Genomic DNA, 16,497 nt, shown 5'->3' on the forward strand with positions numbered 1-16,497 from the left:
TTTTTTCTATAATCATATTAAAAAAAAAAAAACAATATTTTTTTAGAAAGGAGGATTGTACTGTTCTTATACTTTTCATTAGTTAGGAATTTAAAAAAGAAAAACTAAGAACATAAAAGGTTTCTTTTACGCAAGAATTAGAAAAAAAAGATATTTTTCTCCCTAAACGGAATAGGAAATTATTCTTTTTAAATTGAAAATTTTACATAAATAAAAAAAATAATAATGATGAATGTAACAAAATTCTAGTACAGTATTAATAATGTTACAGAGACGAATTCATGACAAAAAAAATATATAATCCTCTGAAGACAGCCAAAATAAACCATCAACGCTTTTACTGAATATCTGGAAATTTTATTTAAATAATCTTCCTTCTACAGATTATTTCTTTAGATTTGTTTTTTTGTTTCATTTGAGATGTACTAAAATTGAAAAGGAATACTCATTGTTTCCTACAATAACATTCACATTTTTTTTATTATGATTTTACCCTATTAGAAAAAAAAGAGGCTCAGGCATTAAGTGGACCTAGAAAGTATTTTGACCCACTTTCACATTAGTACTCTCTGATCAAAATTATCTTTGAAAAAAAAGCATAAATAAATTTCTGTTTTGCATAATTTTAATCTTTTTGCTGAGTGTTAGACAAAAAAAAACATCTTGCAATTTTTCAGGGGGAGAAATTCAATAAATTCTATATTGGTTATATAAAAAAAATATTACTATTTTAGTGTTTTCTTTTTATGTATTGATATCTTTTGTTTTTTCTCTTCAAACTTTCTCCACATATTTCATACCTACATACATACACACACACAACCACACAACACACGCATTATACGGCAATCGTAGAGAGAAATTAAGCAAGAAAAATGTTGAAAGTTAAAACATTTTAAACTCTGCTAATTGAGATTGAGAAATAAAATGAAGAAATATAAAAAAAACAATACTTTTCTCTTATTTAAACCAACCACTCTCTTTGATCAACTCATTCATAGCCTCCTGTGACCATCAACAGGACTTTTGTTTTTGAAACAATATTGGAAATTTTTTTGTTCCTTCTTTTTTTTCGAACAGATGGGTGAATAAAATAGTGATGCATTTTATAAGTTGTTACTTTCAACTTTTCTTTCCAACATAAAATGTGATTCATCCTTTCAAAAGTAAGTATAAAGAATGAAACATTCCTATTAGGAAATGTATATGAATATTTATCATTCCATCGCATATTCATCTGTACGAATAATACAGTAAATACAGGTTGTTTGAAAAGTTCGCGTCAAAAAAAGTTAAAATACAGTAGACTCTCTCTCAATTGGGCATTTGGGGCGAAATGTCATCCGGTTTATCGATAGATTTGGACGTCAAAGCCTTTGTAAATTCCACAAAAAGCGCTCAATTATAAAGAATCACGATAAAATAGGAAGGACTACAGCGAATTTGAGCAAATTAGCTTCATAATTAAACGTGAAAATTGTCAACAAAATTTTTCGCTCGATTGAAAAAGAGCCGATTGAGTGAGAGTCTACTGTACATGAAAGAAACATTAGGGGGAGGTGGGGCTACATTGATATACGATTTTTTTTCGCATATTCTAAAGAAAACTGGGCTTTTACATAATGTATTATAGATAGACAAAACAATTGTAGATTTAAATTAATTTATGGCAAGGTCCAGCTTCCATTAGAAATATATCCCCACAGCTCAAAGTAGCCCCACCTCCTCTACATTAATTCCAAAACTATATCCCTTTTGTCTACTAAAAATAATCTACTACAAGGAATTCCGCATTGAGGGACAACGAGTTAAATAGCTTTCATATAAATTGCCTACTATTGGGAGATAATTTAAAAATCATTTTCTAAAAACCCCTAAATGCCCACTCGGCAATTTCTACAGAATTCTGCAGACATTCGTCAGATTTGAAAATGTAGCTGCTGAAAATTCTGCAGAATTTTGTTCTAAAGGTAAATCCGATCGTTATATGAAAATTCTGCAGAATTTTCTACAGAATTTCTATAGAAAATTTCATGCATTTTCGGCACTTTCCTCAAGATGTCGTTTTGTCAAAATGGACTTGGAATATTTTCTCTGAAATTATTTATCAACTTGGTAAAACTTATAATCACGATTTTCATGATATATTTTATATAAATACTGAGAGGGTATGCTGTTTATAGAGAAGAGAGAAGGATTAAAATAGCAGTATTAAACATACTCCCGACCGAAAATTCAGCATTTTTTGATAAATTGTACAAGAATTTTCTTGAGAACAAAAAAAATTTACGATGTGATTTTCAGCTGAGGCCTTTAGAATTATTTATTATTTATGAAAAAATTATTCTTTTCATTTCATTAAGATATTTTCGTCAATTTTTCTAATAAAATGTATAGATTTGAAATAACCGTCTTTGAAGCAGCCATTTGGTAAAGGGTGTGAGACTTCGCTTACTCGAGACAAATTTTGATAACTTTGGTAAATCGCTGGTACGATCGCGAAATGACTTTTTTTTCAAATTTTTTTATATTCATTTATTTTTTTCAGCAAAAAGTTCTTTAGAAACACAAAATAGAATATCCAAAGATTGTATATTGCATAGTTTGATATAATAAACTACTCTCAATTTTCCAGAAAAGCGCGTAGAATTTTCCGGGTCATATATGACCCTATTGTCGGAAAGGGTAAAAGTTTATGAAAGTGTTTTCGTGCCAACAATGTAGTTGGGACAGTTGGGACATTATTTTTCTTTGTGAAATGCAGGTCCTGGACATTACATCTTGCTCCTGGACATTTCATCTTATATCTGATGAATTATAACATATTTTGCAATATTTTAGAGTATTCTGCAAGCGTCTCATATTGTGCAATTGTATTGTTTGTGAATAAATATGTAGACAAGTTTATTTTTGCCAAATACCACTCAAAATATTGTGACAGTGGCTGTTGAAGGGATTACCAGGAAGATTCCTTGAACACCAGGAGTACAGTGTTCATCAAAACAATCCTGTTTGCCATGGTTTTGGCCAAATTAATAACTTCAACCAAAAAAAACTCTTAGAAAGCCCGTGATATAGATTTTGAAAATGGTATGTATACTTCCCTTGCCGAAAATAGGGTCATGTGACCCGGAGTTTTTCCAAGTTTTCACGCAACGGAAAATTTTTTTCCCCTCAGAACTATTATATTTGATCATAAATCATTAGGAAAAACTCAATTTTACATGAATGCATCTGCTGAATAAAAGTGTGACGCGAAAGAGTTAAGAAAGGGATGTGAATTTTGACTATGAAGTTTTCTTGAACTAAAAGCTGTGCCGGAGCCATAAAGATCGATTTTATTAGACTTAAAATGGTCTAATTGAGACTCAGAAACTTTTATACTGGAAAAGATTTTTGTTGAATTTTTTACGTGGCCATTTTTATCATACATGACGTTCATTTAAATACAGTTTTACACGAACTTTTCAAACAACCTGTATGTTTTTAGTTGATTTTATTCACTTTTTTGACAGTGTAAATCAAAATCGAATTGGACCATCAAACCAACAATGGATTAATCCATTTAAAATGCCTTTTAAAAAAAATCTATAGTGATAATTTATTCTTTTTCTAGTGGTTTTAGGCTCTTTAAACTAAAAATATTGAATTAAGAAATTTCAAAGCAATTTTTTTTCTGATGATAATTTCTCTTTCAAAAACGTCGTTCTCTATTCATAGAAATCACTTAACATAATTTTTCATAGGAATATATTGAATTTATGTGAAAAATAGTTTTATAAATTACTTCATAAGGTATGTTATGTTTTTTTTTTTATATATTATCAGTGAATGGTTAAATTTCCTCGAAATTGCATCTCATTTTATCTATGTTCGTGGCTAAAAATACATTATTATAGTTTTTTTTCCCTGTAACAAAAATTTACATTTTGCATGCAGGAAGATTCTTCTGTTTTTTTTAGTCACCTCGCGCCACTTATCTCCTTGATTCTCTATTACTTTCTTGAGATAATAGATAGTGAAATTAAATAAAAAGGAAAATTAAATCACTTCTTACAAGTTTATATTCCTCCTCTTTATGGGGAGTTTGTGTCTCTTGAGCGCGGTGGGCATTTGAATTTTTCTTATTTAGTTCTTCACTGGGAGCGGAGGTGGTGGATAGGCAAACATATTTGGTGGCATAACACCATAGTTGCCATAGGCGGCGGTGCTGGAACCACTGGTACCCTGTGTAGTGCCATATCCACCAGATGGCATCGGTGGCATGCTTTTGTTGGCATAGCCACCGCTTGAACTGGAATTATAACCGCCATTGGCGTAGTTGCCACCACCAGAGGCACCAAAGGAACCCCCAGAACCTCCGCCACTACCACCAAACTTACCCATCTCACCACCTGACATCGCAACTCCACCATAATTTGACCCACCGCCACTATTGCCATCCCGATCGCGATTCGAACTGAAACGCGAAGTACTCCCCATGGCGCTCCTACTGCGATCACGCCCATCAAAACCATCACTGCGCATCCCACCATCCATGCGGCTAGAACGCATTCCTCCCATTCTATCACCACCACCGCCTCCACCTCCTCCACGGCCTGACTTCATAGAGCCCATTCCGCCCATTCCACCACCAGAGCCTCCTCGACCGCCGCCACCGCGCATTCCACCGGGGCCATTGCGGCTCATTCCACCATCACGCTGTGGACGGTTACGACCTCCTGAAAATACAATAATTTTTCTGCTATAAAATTTTGAAAAATAAATCGATCAACAATTTTTATAAATTTAACTAGACTGCTTAATTTTAAAGTCGAAATAACTTAATGTAAATTAAAAAACTAAGTCTGAAGTAAATAAATACTTTGCAAAGTGATTGGTTAAGGGGTTTACGTCGATCACAAATCTAATAAAAAAAACAGCATAGGATAAATGTCCTAATTCAAAACCATTTCCAGACGCTTTAAATTTGATAGAAGATTCAACACAATAAGTTCATATTTTTTTCTGAAGAAAATTACATAAATTTGCTCCTTGACTCTTCTAGAATGTTACAGTTAAGGGAAAATTCTTTAGATATAATTTGAAAACTTCTTAATTACAAGAAAAATACGCGAGCGTAAAATACTTCTATTGGAAACATATTAATCCAAATGGAGACAAGGGAAAGTTTCTAATTGGAGACAAACAGTGTACAAGTGAAACCGCGACGAAAGGCTTCCCAAACCTTGTTGAGTTGCTCTTGAGGGTAGGATTTGTTCTTATTCCTGCTCTTTTCACCTTTCCCATCTAAAACAATCAAAAAATCTCTTCAAAAAAATCTTCCGGGGTTTCCTATTGAAGCATTTGCAGACACTTTAGAAAAAACCTTTTTTGTTCACGAAATAGGTAATTATTTCATTTGAAAACTTCACGTAAAGTTAACAATAAAGATTAGCACTTATATTAACTAAAATTATCCAGAAATATGACATAAATGTTAAACAAAACGAATAAACAACAGTCACCTCATTGTGTTTTTCATTGGAAAAAAATGGTCGATCTGTCTATGAATAATTCGATGGTGAAAAGGAACACTTTTAATTTTTCGGAGAAATTAACAAATTAAAATTTGTGAATATGAATGGATTTTCGCTTTATTTGGAGCAAAATTAACTAAATAATGAAACTGTGGTATAGAAAATATATAAATATAATAATTTAGTACTGTATTTATCATGAAAACAAGGACGTATCCATTTGGAGTAGCGAAAAATTTCCATTTGGAGCAGGTTTTAAAATAGCTCAATTTACCCTATTTTCTTAAGTTTTAGTTTATAACATAATAAAAAAAAATAATTCAAAGTTTTAAGCATATAACAATTGAGGCGCTCACGGCAAAAAAACTCTAAGTCGTATGCATTTCCCTATTAAAATAGCGTTTTTTTGCTCCGAGCTCCTCAATTCCAATATTTAAACTACCGTAGATGCAGTAAACTTTTCAATACGGGGGTGACTTCACCATCCTACTATTCAGACGCTTTTTCTTAATACTACCAGTTAAAGATGGTTTTTACCGATTGGATATGTTAGATCGGACGGAGAAGACCGGCCTCGCATCGCAGCTATGGTATGAAATTTCTAATTTTTTTTTTAATTTTTCAGCCGTTGGGGCATGATGTTGGAAAAGGTTAGATTAGATTAGATAAATTAAAAAAAAAACGGAGTGTACTTGAATTCGCAGGTGATCAGACATCTAGGCTCTTTTAAGCCCCTTAGTCTACCCACAATCTCAACTCCAATTCTGTTAAAAATTCCATAATTCCATAATTGAATTTTAGAGAATCTTATGTCTTTATTACGATGAGACCCTATACAATCTTTTCTTTTATAACATTATTTTTACTAATTTAATATCAATTGCATGGAATGAAAACAGTTTCATAATACTATGTGTTTAACTGTTTCTAAATTCCAATATCATCATTGCCAGTAAATTCCGAATAAATCCTTTGTACAAGAAATATCTGACTTGAAATATAGAACTAGTCAATCTAATTTCTTGTAAAAGTAAATTAATTTTATTATTTTCTTTTTTATTAAATAGAGCTAAAGCGCTAAAAAGTATTTATTCATTATTGATTCATAAGAAATTAATTCATTTCATATTAGTAAAGTTTTTTTTTTAATACACACATAATGCATGTGTTTATGTATTATTTTACATACTTAATTTACATTCGTAAGAAAACCATTAGATATAAAAATGTATATCGGAGATAAGTGCCTAAAAATAAGACACCATCTACTCCGATATTCCACACTTATGGCATTCTAACCATCTCTATAAGATTTTATTTGGAAAAGGTTAACAAAAAGAATAAAAATCGCTCAAATCAGTTAATAACCATTAGAGATAGAGTCAGGTCAATTTCGGTATAATAAGACCCGAAATATAGTGAGGTGGATTTAGGAAGGTGCGACCTTTCGTTATTAAAGGCCTCAACTTCAGATGGTGGCACAATATTCCGTAGAAGAACTAGGCCTTCACACAAGGGGACTTCTAGACATGTATTATTATTTTTTTCTTATACAGGATGAGATTTTCAGTCCCATGCCCCATGGAATTAAGTGCATTGAAGATCACTGGATGAAACACATTTGACCCATTGAGTGCCCCCAACTTCAGATATAAAATCCTAAAATTTTATGGAAATCGAAAATGAATGTTCCGACATATTCGAAATCGAATTTTCAAAAAATGATTTTTCCATTTTTAAATGCTCCTAACGGTTAATAATAAACACCGAAAATATAGTCCGATCAAGTTATTTTTATTTATAGCTCAAATCAGTGAAGGCAAAGTGCGACCCATCGTTGGAAAGGTCTCCTCGACCTTCTGTAAAACGTCTCAAAATTGAAATTAGAAGTTCCGACATATTCGAAATCGAATTTTCGAAAAATAATTTTTCGATTTTGCCTTCCTAGCGGTAGTCGTATGAAATTGATATGTTTGGAAGAGTTGTAGCTTTTAATGAGACCTTTCCAAAACACCTAACGTAATAATCAAATTCTCACAATTTGATCCAGAGCTCAATCAAAAATTTTCAATTTTGATCAAAATTGTTATTTTTTATTTACGAATGAATTTAATCGGTAATACACCGATAATACATACACCGATACACCGAAAATAAGTTTTTTTTTAATGTTTCAAAAAATCAGGTTCAAACGTCTGAATTATCTAAAATTTTTAAATGGAAATTTAAAAAAAAATGCTCGTTTATTTATAAAGTTAATCTTGTATGTGTTTAAGAGCTTGAATTTATTTTTTTATTTATTGCAAAAAAAAGAATTATGCTATTTTTTAATCTTTGTGACCTACGTAACCCCTTAAATCATTGTATGCTCATGATCTCGAGCAAGATTCAATCACAATTTTAAGAAGAATTACACTATAATTAATTTAGTTAGTTGTAAGAAACAAACTTTTGCATAGATTGTGGCCTGATTTTATTAGGATACGAAAATGTTATTTAAAAGAAAATAATTAAAAAAAAGTTTAGGTGAATACAAAAAGAAAAAAAAAATATGATTTATCTTACCTTTGCCATATCCACCCTTACTCATATCGAACAATTTTGGATTCACCACCTGAAATAGATAAAAAGTTTAAAAAAAATCCTATTTAAAATAAAAATGCTTTTTTTCACCTGATTGGCTTCTTGCAGAACACTAATGAGATCAGTGGCTTTTCCAGAATTTTGGCCCGTGAATAGTGTGTATGCTGTTCCCGTATTATTAGAACGTCCTGTTCTACCAATACGGTGAACATAATCTTCAGAGTTCGATGGGTAATCATAATTGATTACAAATTTCACGTCTTCCACATCTAAATGGAGCCAGGTGCAAAACATAACAAATAAATTAAATTACTTTTTACTGCAATGACAGTAGCGATAAGAAGAAAAACAAATTATATATTATTGAGAAAAAAAAAGAAACAAATTACAAAAAAATAATCGCGAATGATTTTAAAAACAACAAATAATTTTTTTTCCTTTTGTTGAAATTATTTTTTAAATAAATATTGTGAAAATGAAACTATTTTTTTCTTGCCTTGAAATATACCCCCTAACGTGAAAGAGATTATAATGTATAAATTTTTACTATAAATAGAAGCTCAGTCAAAATTCTCTCTTTTCCCTCTCATTTCAATTTTTAAACCTTCGTTAGCATTAGGTTAATTTAAAAAAAAAGTAGCATTTTATACATACCTTGCTTTGAAAATTAAAAAAAAAGCAATACATATTCAAACGAAAAAACCCTTGAAAATGATAATCCCATTGAAAGAGAGAAGGTTACGCGTCGAACAAAATTGACGTTTTTTTTACATAATAATACGTCGTTATCACTATTCTTTTTTGTTGTTTTTAATACATAATATCATAATATTGTATATATTCAGGTAACAAATAAGATTTTGGTCAGTCAAAATAATTGGCCGGGAGTCTGTATCACTGGATCGTTGAAGAGAAGTTGAAAAAAATCTCCTCCTTTTATTTATCGTATCGTACATAAACTAATTATAAGTAATGCATATAACTAGTTCCTTGTCTTAAATTACTTAAGGCACTTTTGGGTTTAGAGTATGCACAGGATAGCCTCTATAAAATGAAAATGTTCTTACAAATAGGGACCAGTCTTTAAAATTTCCAGCGCCACTTTTTCAACCACAAGAAATGCCTTATTTAACACGATAGCACTTTTTTAAAGTCCGATTTCCGCATTTTGAGAGAAAAAGGAAAAAAAAAACATAAAATAAACTTTCCCCTCGTATATATATTTTTTTGCCACACAACAACTGCAAACTGCACTTTTTCTTCCACCTAATTTGCCGCAGTGATTTATAGTCAAATATTTCTTTTTTTTTTCTTTATGTGTCAATTTTTGTCAAATTTACCTTTTTTTTGGGATTTAGTAATTTTTCTTTTTCTTTTTAATAAATATTTGATTATATTTTAACACCACCGCAACAGATTGTCTTTATTTTAAGTGTTCCCAGTATTCACTGAATTTTGATGAGTCATTATTCTTACCATTTTTTTAAATTATCCTATAAAAATTAAACAAAAAAAATCCTTTCACTTACAAATCTTGGTGTATTGACATAAAACACTGTACCATACTTCCTCTGGAGACATGATGCCCCTTGTCAGTGATCCAAAAAAGAGTCCTCTCTGTCTAAAAGAAATTTCTTCCAGTGAAGAATTTTTTACGCTGAAATGAAATGCAATCACACTTTCTCTTTCTCACATAACATTATTTTTCAAACCAATCATCCATATAAGTTTTTAAAGACACATATATATTATACATACATATATATGCATATATATAGATAAATTTATAAAAAAGAATATACAAATTGCGTGAATACTGGAAATATTGCCACAAAGAGCTATTGGTTGAGTTGAATAAAGAAGAATAGAAGATATTGATACAGTAAGAGTTTTTGGTGTGTGAACATTCTCAAAAGAGATATTTTTCCTATCATTTCTTCTAACACGTCCCTGTGATGTTTGGTTGTCTACATCACTTCTGCGTGTCACTTTATTTTAAATTACTAACAGCAGGATTATTCGAGCATTTTGTTGGATTTTTTTATTTCCACAATGATAAATGATCGGAAAGATGTACAAGTATCGATGTTATGAAAAATATTGACACACTCTCACCAGTTTTTCTTTATACTCATAATTTCTACACACTGAATCACAAGCACTCATTTTTTTGTATTTATTAAACATTAATTATTTTCAAGATATTTCGTGAGAATGTTGAGAAAAATTTTAGTAATTTTCTTTATACAATAAAAAACTATAATTGCAAGGGATGCCAAGTTTAACCCTTTAAGGACGATTGAAACACCGGTATCCCATAAAGAAAATAATTTTTCCTGGCTACCTAAAGTTATTTTTTTTCTTATGTTGAAGATTGAAGTAATTTAGAATATTTTTTCTAAGTCTCCAGCTATTTTCTATTGGGGAAGGTTTTGCACCTTCGTAATGTTGCAGCTTCGTAAAAGTTGATTTTTTTCCAGGTTACAAAATGAATTTCATCCATGGACATATAATCTAAAAGCTAGTCCTACATCTCACATTTCCTGACAAACTTGGAAGCCTAGGCCTTTTTTCCTGGGTCCAAAAGGCAAAAATTAAAAATGGGCCTAAAATCGTAATTCTGATGTGTAATATTTTATGCATTTTTGCACACTGCAAGTGTCTTTTCGAAAAAGCAACTATTCCAAGTTCTAGAGGGTTTATTAGGGTTAATATTTACCGTAAAAATCTTTTGCTAGAAGGGGGTTGTTTTTGTGGGTAGAGGAAAATTCATAAAAATTACCACCCTTGCAGCTCAGGAAAATTGAATTTTGCAGATTCATAAAAACATCTGTCAAAATTATTGACCACCAAATTTGAGAATTCCTCACTGTTTTGGGTCACACTGTGCACGCCGCTCGGGATATTTGACTCATCAGAGATTCCACTGAATAAATTCACAAGAAAATTTTGGGATATTAAACAATTTTCACTAAAATCTAGAAGGAAAACACGCACTTCCCCATTGAAATGAGACTTCATCAGATGTTTTGCAAAAAAATAAGCAAAAAAAAACTGACTAATTCATCAAAGTTCATCCTATATGAATAATTTTTGATCACAATTTTTGATCATAAGGAGTTATATTTACCAGAACGCTCGAAATTAAAGTTTTTTGTGATTTTTTTTGACTTTGCTACACTGAGAGAAATCCGAAAAAGTTAAAATAACATTCCGTAAATGTTAATTTTACCCTGTATTATTGATCCAAAATCGGTGTAAATATTATGCTTTTTAGGTGTATTAGGGGTTAAAGTTACCCTTTTCGTGTTATTTTTACCCTTAAAAAGGTGTAAAATTAACATTAAAAAAATGGTGATATATTTTTACACCTAAAAAGTGTTAGTTATGACGAAAAAAGTTAATCGCACCCTCTTTTTTCTCAGTGAAGGAACATAGAGAAAAATTGAATTGTTTGAAGCTTAAGTCGTCCGAAGGTAGCACGCTCTCTTCTACAAGTGTTTTCATTCAGTGTGCCTCAAATATTCGTCTTTTTAGGTACTTGTGGTACATCATCCTTATCTAATTTTTTCATCATTTAAGCACACAAAAAATTATCAATAAAAAAGTGCAGGTGGATATAACCCCTTAAGGAAAATGAACCACTTAAGAATTCTACACTAAGAAAAAAACTAAAAAGTCAAAACAACTCTATGGCAGAGTTGAATTAACTCTACGAATATTCATGTAATTGTTATTCTTTTTCGTTGTAAATTTTAGTAAATAGAGTTGAAACAACTCTTCGTGCGAGTTGAATTAATTCGGATAATTCGGAATAATACGGATATCGATGTAAATATTACTCTTTTTCGATGTAAAATTTCATCTCGACTGAAGTATATGCTTAAGTGTTTTCGTTTTAAGAATATACTTCAGTCAAGAAGAATTGCGAGTGACAAAGTTCATATAGAACATCAACTAGAAAAATATGCCTAACAGTGTTTCATGAAGACATGTGCGTACATAATTACGTGATATTTCGCTCGGAGCATAGAAAATTTGAGGTCAAGAAAATATTAATAAAGAAAATGATAAAATAAAAAAAAACATAAAATTGCAAAACATATTCATTTTGTAATTTGAAAGTTATTTTAACTCTAAAAAAGATTTTTTTAACTCTTGAAATGAGTTATTTTAACTCTTAAAAAGAGTTATTTACACTCTTTTGTCATGTAAATTTTAGGAAAAAAGAGTTAAAACAACTCTTCCGAATATTACACCTAGGGTGAATGTCCTAATTCAAAACCATTTCCAGACGCTTTAACTTTGACAGAAGATTCAACACACTTAGTTCATATTTTTCTGAAGAGAATTACATAAATTTGCTCCTTGACTCTTCTAAAATGTTACTGTTTAGTGAAAATTCTTTAGATATAATTTTAAAACTTCTTAAATACAAAAAAAATACTCGAGTGTAAAATGCTTCTATTGGAAACAAATTAATCCAAATGGAGACAAGGGAAAGTTTCTAATTGGAGACAAACGAGGTAAGTGAAACCGCGACGAAAGGCTTCCAAAACCTTGTTAAGTTGCTCCTGAGTGCAGGATTTGTTCTTATTCCTGGTCTTTTCTCCTTTCCCATCTAAAACAATAGGAAAATCTCTCCAAAAAATATCATATTTTCAGGGTTTCCTATTGAAGCATTTGCAGACACTTCAGAAAAACCCTTATTGTTCACGAAATAGGTAATTATTTCATTTGAAAAATTCACGTACCGTTAACAATGAAGATTAGCACTTAATTTAACTAAAATTAGCCAGAAATATGACATAAATGTTAAACAAAACGAATCAACAACAGTCACCTCATTGTGTTTTTCATTGGAAAACATGGTCGATCGATGAAAAATTCGATGGTGAAAAGGTACACTATTAATTTTTCTGAGAAATTAACAAATTAAAATATGTGAATATGAATGAATTTTTGCTTTATTTGGAGCAAAATTAACTAAATGATGAAACTGTTGTATAGAAAATTATATTAATAATAATTTAGTACTGTATTTATCATGGAAAAAATGACGTTTCCATTTGGAGTAGCAAAAAGTTTCCATTTGGAGCAGGTTTTGAATTAACTTAATTTACCCTAAATAGAAGTAAAATCAACTCTAAAATATAGTTAATCGAAAATCACAACGAAAAAGAATTAATTTAACATCGATTCGAGTATGTTTTACTCGATTATTTTTCTGAGTGTACGAATTAGTTGATGAAATATTTACCAACAGTGTACTCATTTTGTAATTGATCCTTTCAATATTTCTTAATTTTTCTTTGGGGTCCTATTGAGTCATTTACTTTCTTGTAAAAGCATCCTTATTCAATTTCATCACGAAATATCTTTTATAAAAATGAATAAATAAATTAAATCACTTTTGAACCTCTCACTGCTTTACATCCTTACTCATACATCTCTCAGCAAAATCCAATTCTCTTTCCTTTTTTTTCCACTCATCCTGCTCCGGAAACAAGAACTTGGGGACTTTTGATGGTTGAAATAAGATAAATAAAACAAAAAAAATAGAATCGGGTTTCTCAACAGATCTCGGCCACACATCTGACTGACAACAGTGCAGAAGAATCCTCCAGCAAATTCGGAGGAGGTCTCCTTTTCTTACTTTTGTTTTTGTTTGTTTGTTTGGTCTATCGATGCAAAAATTTTTAATATCACTTGATAATAAAAAGGGTCAAAAAGGAGGGAATTTAAACTCACCCAATCCTCGTGCAGCGACATCAGTTGCCACAAGAATACCATGTTTGTTGCCACGGAATGAATTGAGCACATAATCGCGCTCCTGTTGGGACTTGTCACCATGAATTGAACACGAACGCCAGCCATTGCGATTGATAATGCGCGATATTTCCTCAACGCGCCTCTTTGTCTCCACAAAAATAATCGTTTTTGTCTCACCCTCTGACGAAATTTCCGCCAGAAGTTTCATCAACTTCCCTTCTTTTTCATATTCCTCACACACATCAACAATCTGAAGAATGTTGTGATTGGCAGCTAGTCCAAGGCTACCAATGTTTATTTGGACATAGTTATCGAGGAACTCTTCGGCCAAATTGCGCACCTCCTTTGGCCATGTGGCACTCCACATCAATACCTGCCTATCCGGTCGAATTTGCTCAATGATCTTGCGGATTTGTGGTTCAAAACCCATGTCTAGCATCCTATCAGCTTCATCTAATACTAGATACGTGCACCTTCGTAGATTTGTCGTGCCACGCTCAAGGAAATCAATCAGTCTACCCGGTGTTGCAATGACAATCTCAACACCACGTTCGAGATCTCGAGCTTGAGGTCCCTTGGGTGCACCACCGAAGATACAGGTATTGCTGGCATGGGTGCAAGAGCCAAAGTCACTTGCTACCTGCTGAATTTGTTGGGCCAATTCACGCGTGGGTGCCAAAACGAGGGCTATTGGACCATCTCCACGCTGCAAACGTGACTGATGACTGATATGCACCAGAGCCGGCAACATATAAGCCAGAGTCTTGCCAGAGCCCGTCTGGGCAATGCCCACCATATCACGCCCAGACAGAGCTATTGGCCAGCCTTGGGCCTGAATGGCCGTGGGTGTACTGAAGCCCTGCCTTAGAATCTCATCGACAACATATTTAGGGAATCCGTTGTCCATGAAATCCAAATTTGGCGGTGGCACTTCACGTCCCTTCACCGTAATCTCATTCTTCTGCAAATACCTATCCACCTCTGACGACGATCGACTGGCCGCACTCATTGGCGGCTGATAGAAGTTTTTGCGGAACGGCGTAAGAGCTGCTGTATCCCAACGAACACGACGCAATCGATCTCCCGGCTGCTTCATCTTGGGCTTCAAATCCATGGGCTTTTTCACTCCGCGAAAACCACCCATACCGCCGCCGCCTCCACCCATTGGCCGGCCACCGCCACCACCGCCGCCAGAACCCATTCCACGACCACCACGTCCATTACCACCCCGGAATCCACCTCCTCCTTGACGATCACGACCGTACCTACAAACCCAATCCCATAATACACTTTACTTCGTTTGCAAAAAAAATATACACAAAAAACTTTCAAAAATGCCATTGACTGCAAAAATGACAGAAAATTTCAGAATGGCTGAAGGGATAATTTTCTCTCCCAAATTCTAATAAAACCCACATATCCACAATGGAAAAAATAGGAGAAAAACAAAATTTGACTCTATTTTTACACTTTACTCACATTTTTATTGAAATAGGTGTTGTTTTATCACGGAAATTTCCACTTTTCTAAATCCACAAAATTTACTTCAACGTAACAAAGTTGCAGAGAAGAAACGCAGTAAATGCACTGGCGCTGCTATCGGAAAGAAGACGTCAAAGACCTGTCAGCAGCGCCATTGCCAACCGGTAAACCCGGTGAACTCTGTGATCCGGAACCGGAAAAAATCCGAAATTTTTGAATCAGCAATCAACATCAACATTTCCTTTTTTTCATTCTTATTCAAGATGAATAAAAACGCGAGGCCCTGATAAAAACAAATAACAAAGTGTGGGCCAGATCGGGCTGGTGATGACGTAGTACTTTTTGGAGGTTATGTCAAAAATCATCTGCCTCTGTGTGTCGTGCCATAATCTCATGCGAATATACTTTTCTATAAAATGTTGTGAATATATCAAAATTATTAGTTTAATTGTTAACAGTAATGACTATTTTGATCAATTAAACTAATATTTGATGTTGTTTCTGTTTTTCTCACACTTTCTTGCCACAAAATTCTACTGAGCAAAAATTATTGCCGCGAAACCCGGCAGACCATACATCAGATACATCATATAAGCAAATCACAAATGTGTTAGAAAATTCAATACTGCTCGTTCTTTGGAAAAACTCAGAATAAGTTAAATAACATAGAATTCAAAGCATAAAAATCACATAGAATACCAAATTGATATAAAATGCCGAGTTCAGACATTCTCAACAAAAAGCAAATATTAATTTTCTTTAATTTCGTAAGACTTCTACAATATAGTTTTAAGGACTCATAAATCCATTTCCCTCATTAAAATTTCCACATTTTTTGCGGTTTTATGTTAAATTAAGAGAAAACACGAAAATGTTAATATGAGTTTCCATTGATTTTATTAACAAAATGCTAATTTATTATTTTTTCCAACACTAGCGAGAATTCTATCACATATACCAATATAATTTCCAGAGAAAAATAGTTCTAATTCAAACTCCATGCAAAATTTCTTTTGCATAACCTAACCTCATATTTTACATTTTGAATGCAACCGTTGTTCAAATTTGAGGAACTTGACTGTACATATGAGATTTTGTATGAAATGTCCCAAATACTCATCATTAGTTTGCGTAAGTCGAC

General features: G+C 32.4%; 1 protein-coding gene across 1 annotated transcript; it reads right to left on the reverse strand.

Moving 5' to 3' along the window:
- Positions 1 to 335: 335 nt before the first annotated feature.
- On the reverse strand, positions 336 to 15,478 carry LOC129801482 (uncharacterized). The gene is made up of 5 exons (XM_055846584.1): positions 15,354 to 15,478; positions 13,854 to 15,139; positions 8,193 to 8,371; positions 8,085 to 8,133; positions 336 to 4,721 (listed from the first exon to the last, which is right to left on the reverse strand). Coding segments are annotated over exons 1-5 (2,109 nt in total). The 5' UTR covers positions 15,356 to 15,478; the 3' UTR covers positions 336 to 4,128.
- Positions 15,479 to 16,497: the final 1,019 nt, after the last annotated feature.

Source organism: Phlebotomus papatasi, chromosome 2 (assembly GCF_024763615.1).
Source record: "Phlebotomus papatasi isolate M1 chromosome 2, Ppap_2.1, whole genome shotgun sequence".
NCBI classification, from domain to species: Eukaryota; Metazoa; Arthropoda; class Insecta; order Diptera; family Psychodidae; genus Phlebotomus; species Phlebotomus papatasi.

What these genes read in the sequence shown, in the direction of transcription:
- LOC129801482 (XM_055846584.1), bottom strand. An exon ending in TGTCGCTGCACGAGGATTGG is followed by an intron (nt 8,372 to 13,853) that starts GTGAGTTTAAAT and finishes GGCTCCATTTAG; the next exon opens with ATGTGGAAGACGTGAAATTT. An exon ending in TTCTGCAAGAAGCCAATCAG is followed by an intron (nt 8,134 to 8,192) that starts GTGAAAAAAAGC and finishes TATCTATTTCAG; the next exon opens with GTGGTGAATCCAAAATTGTT.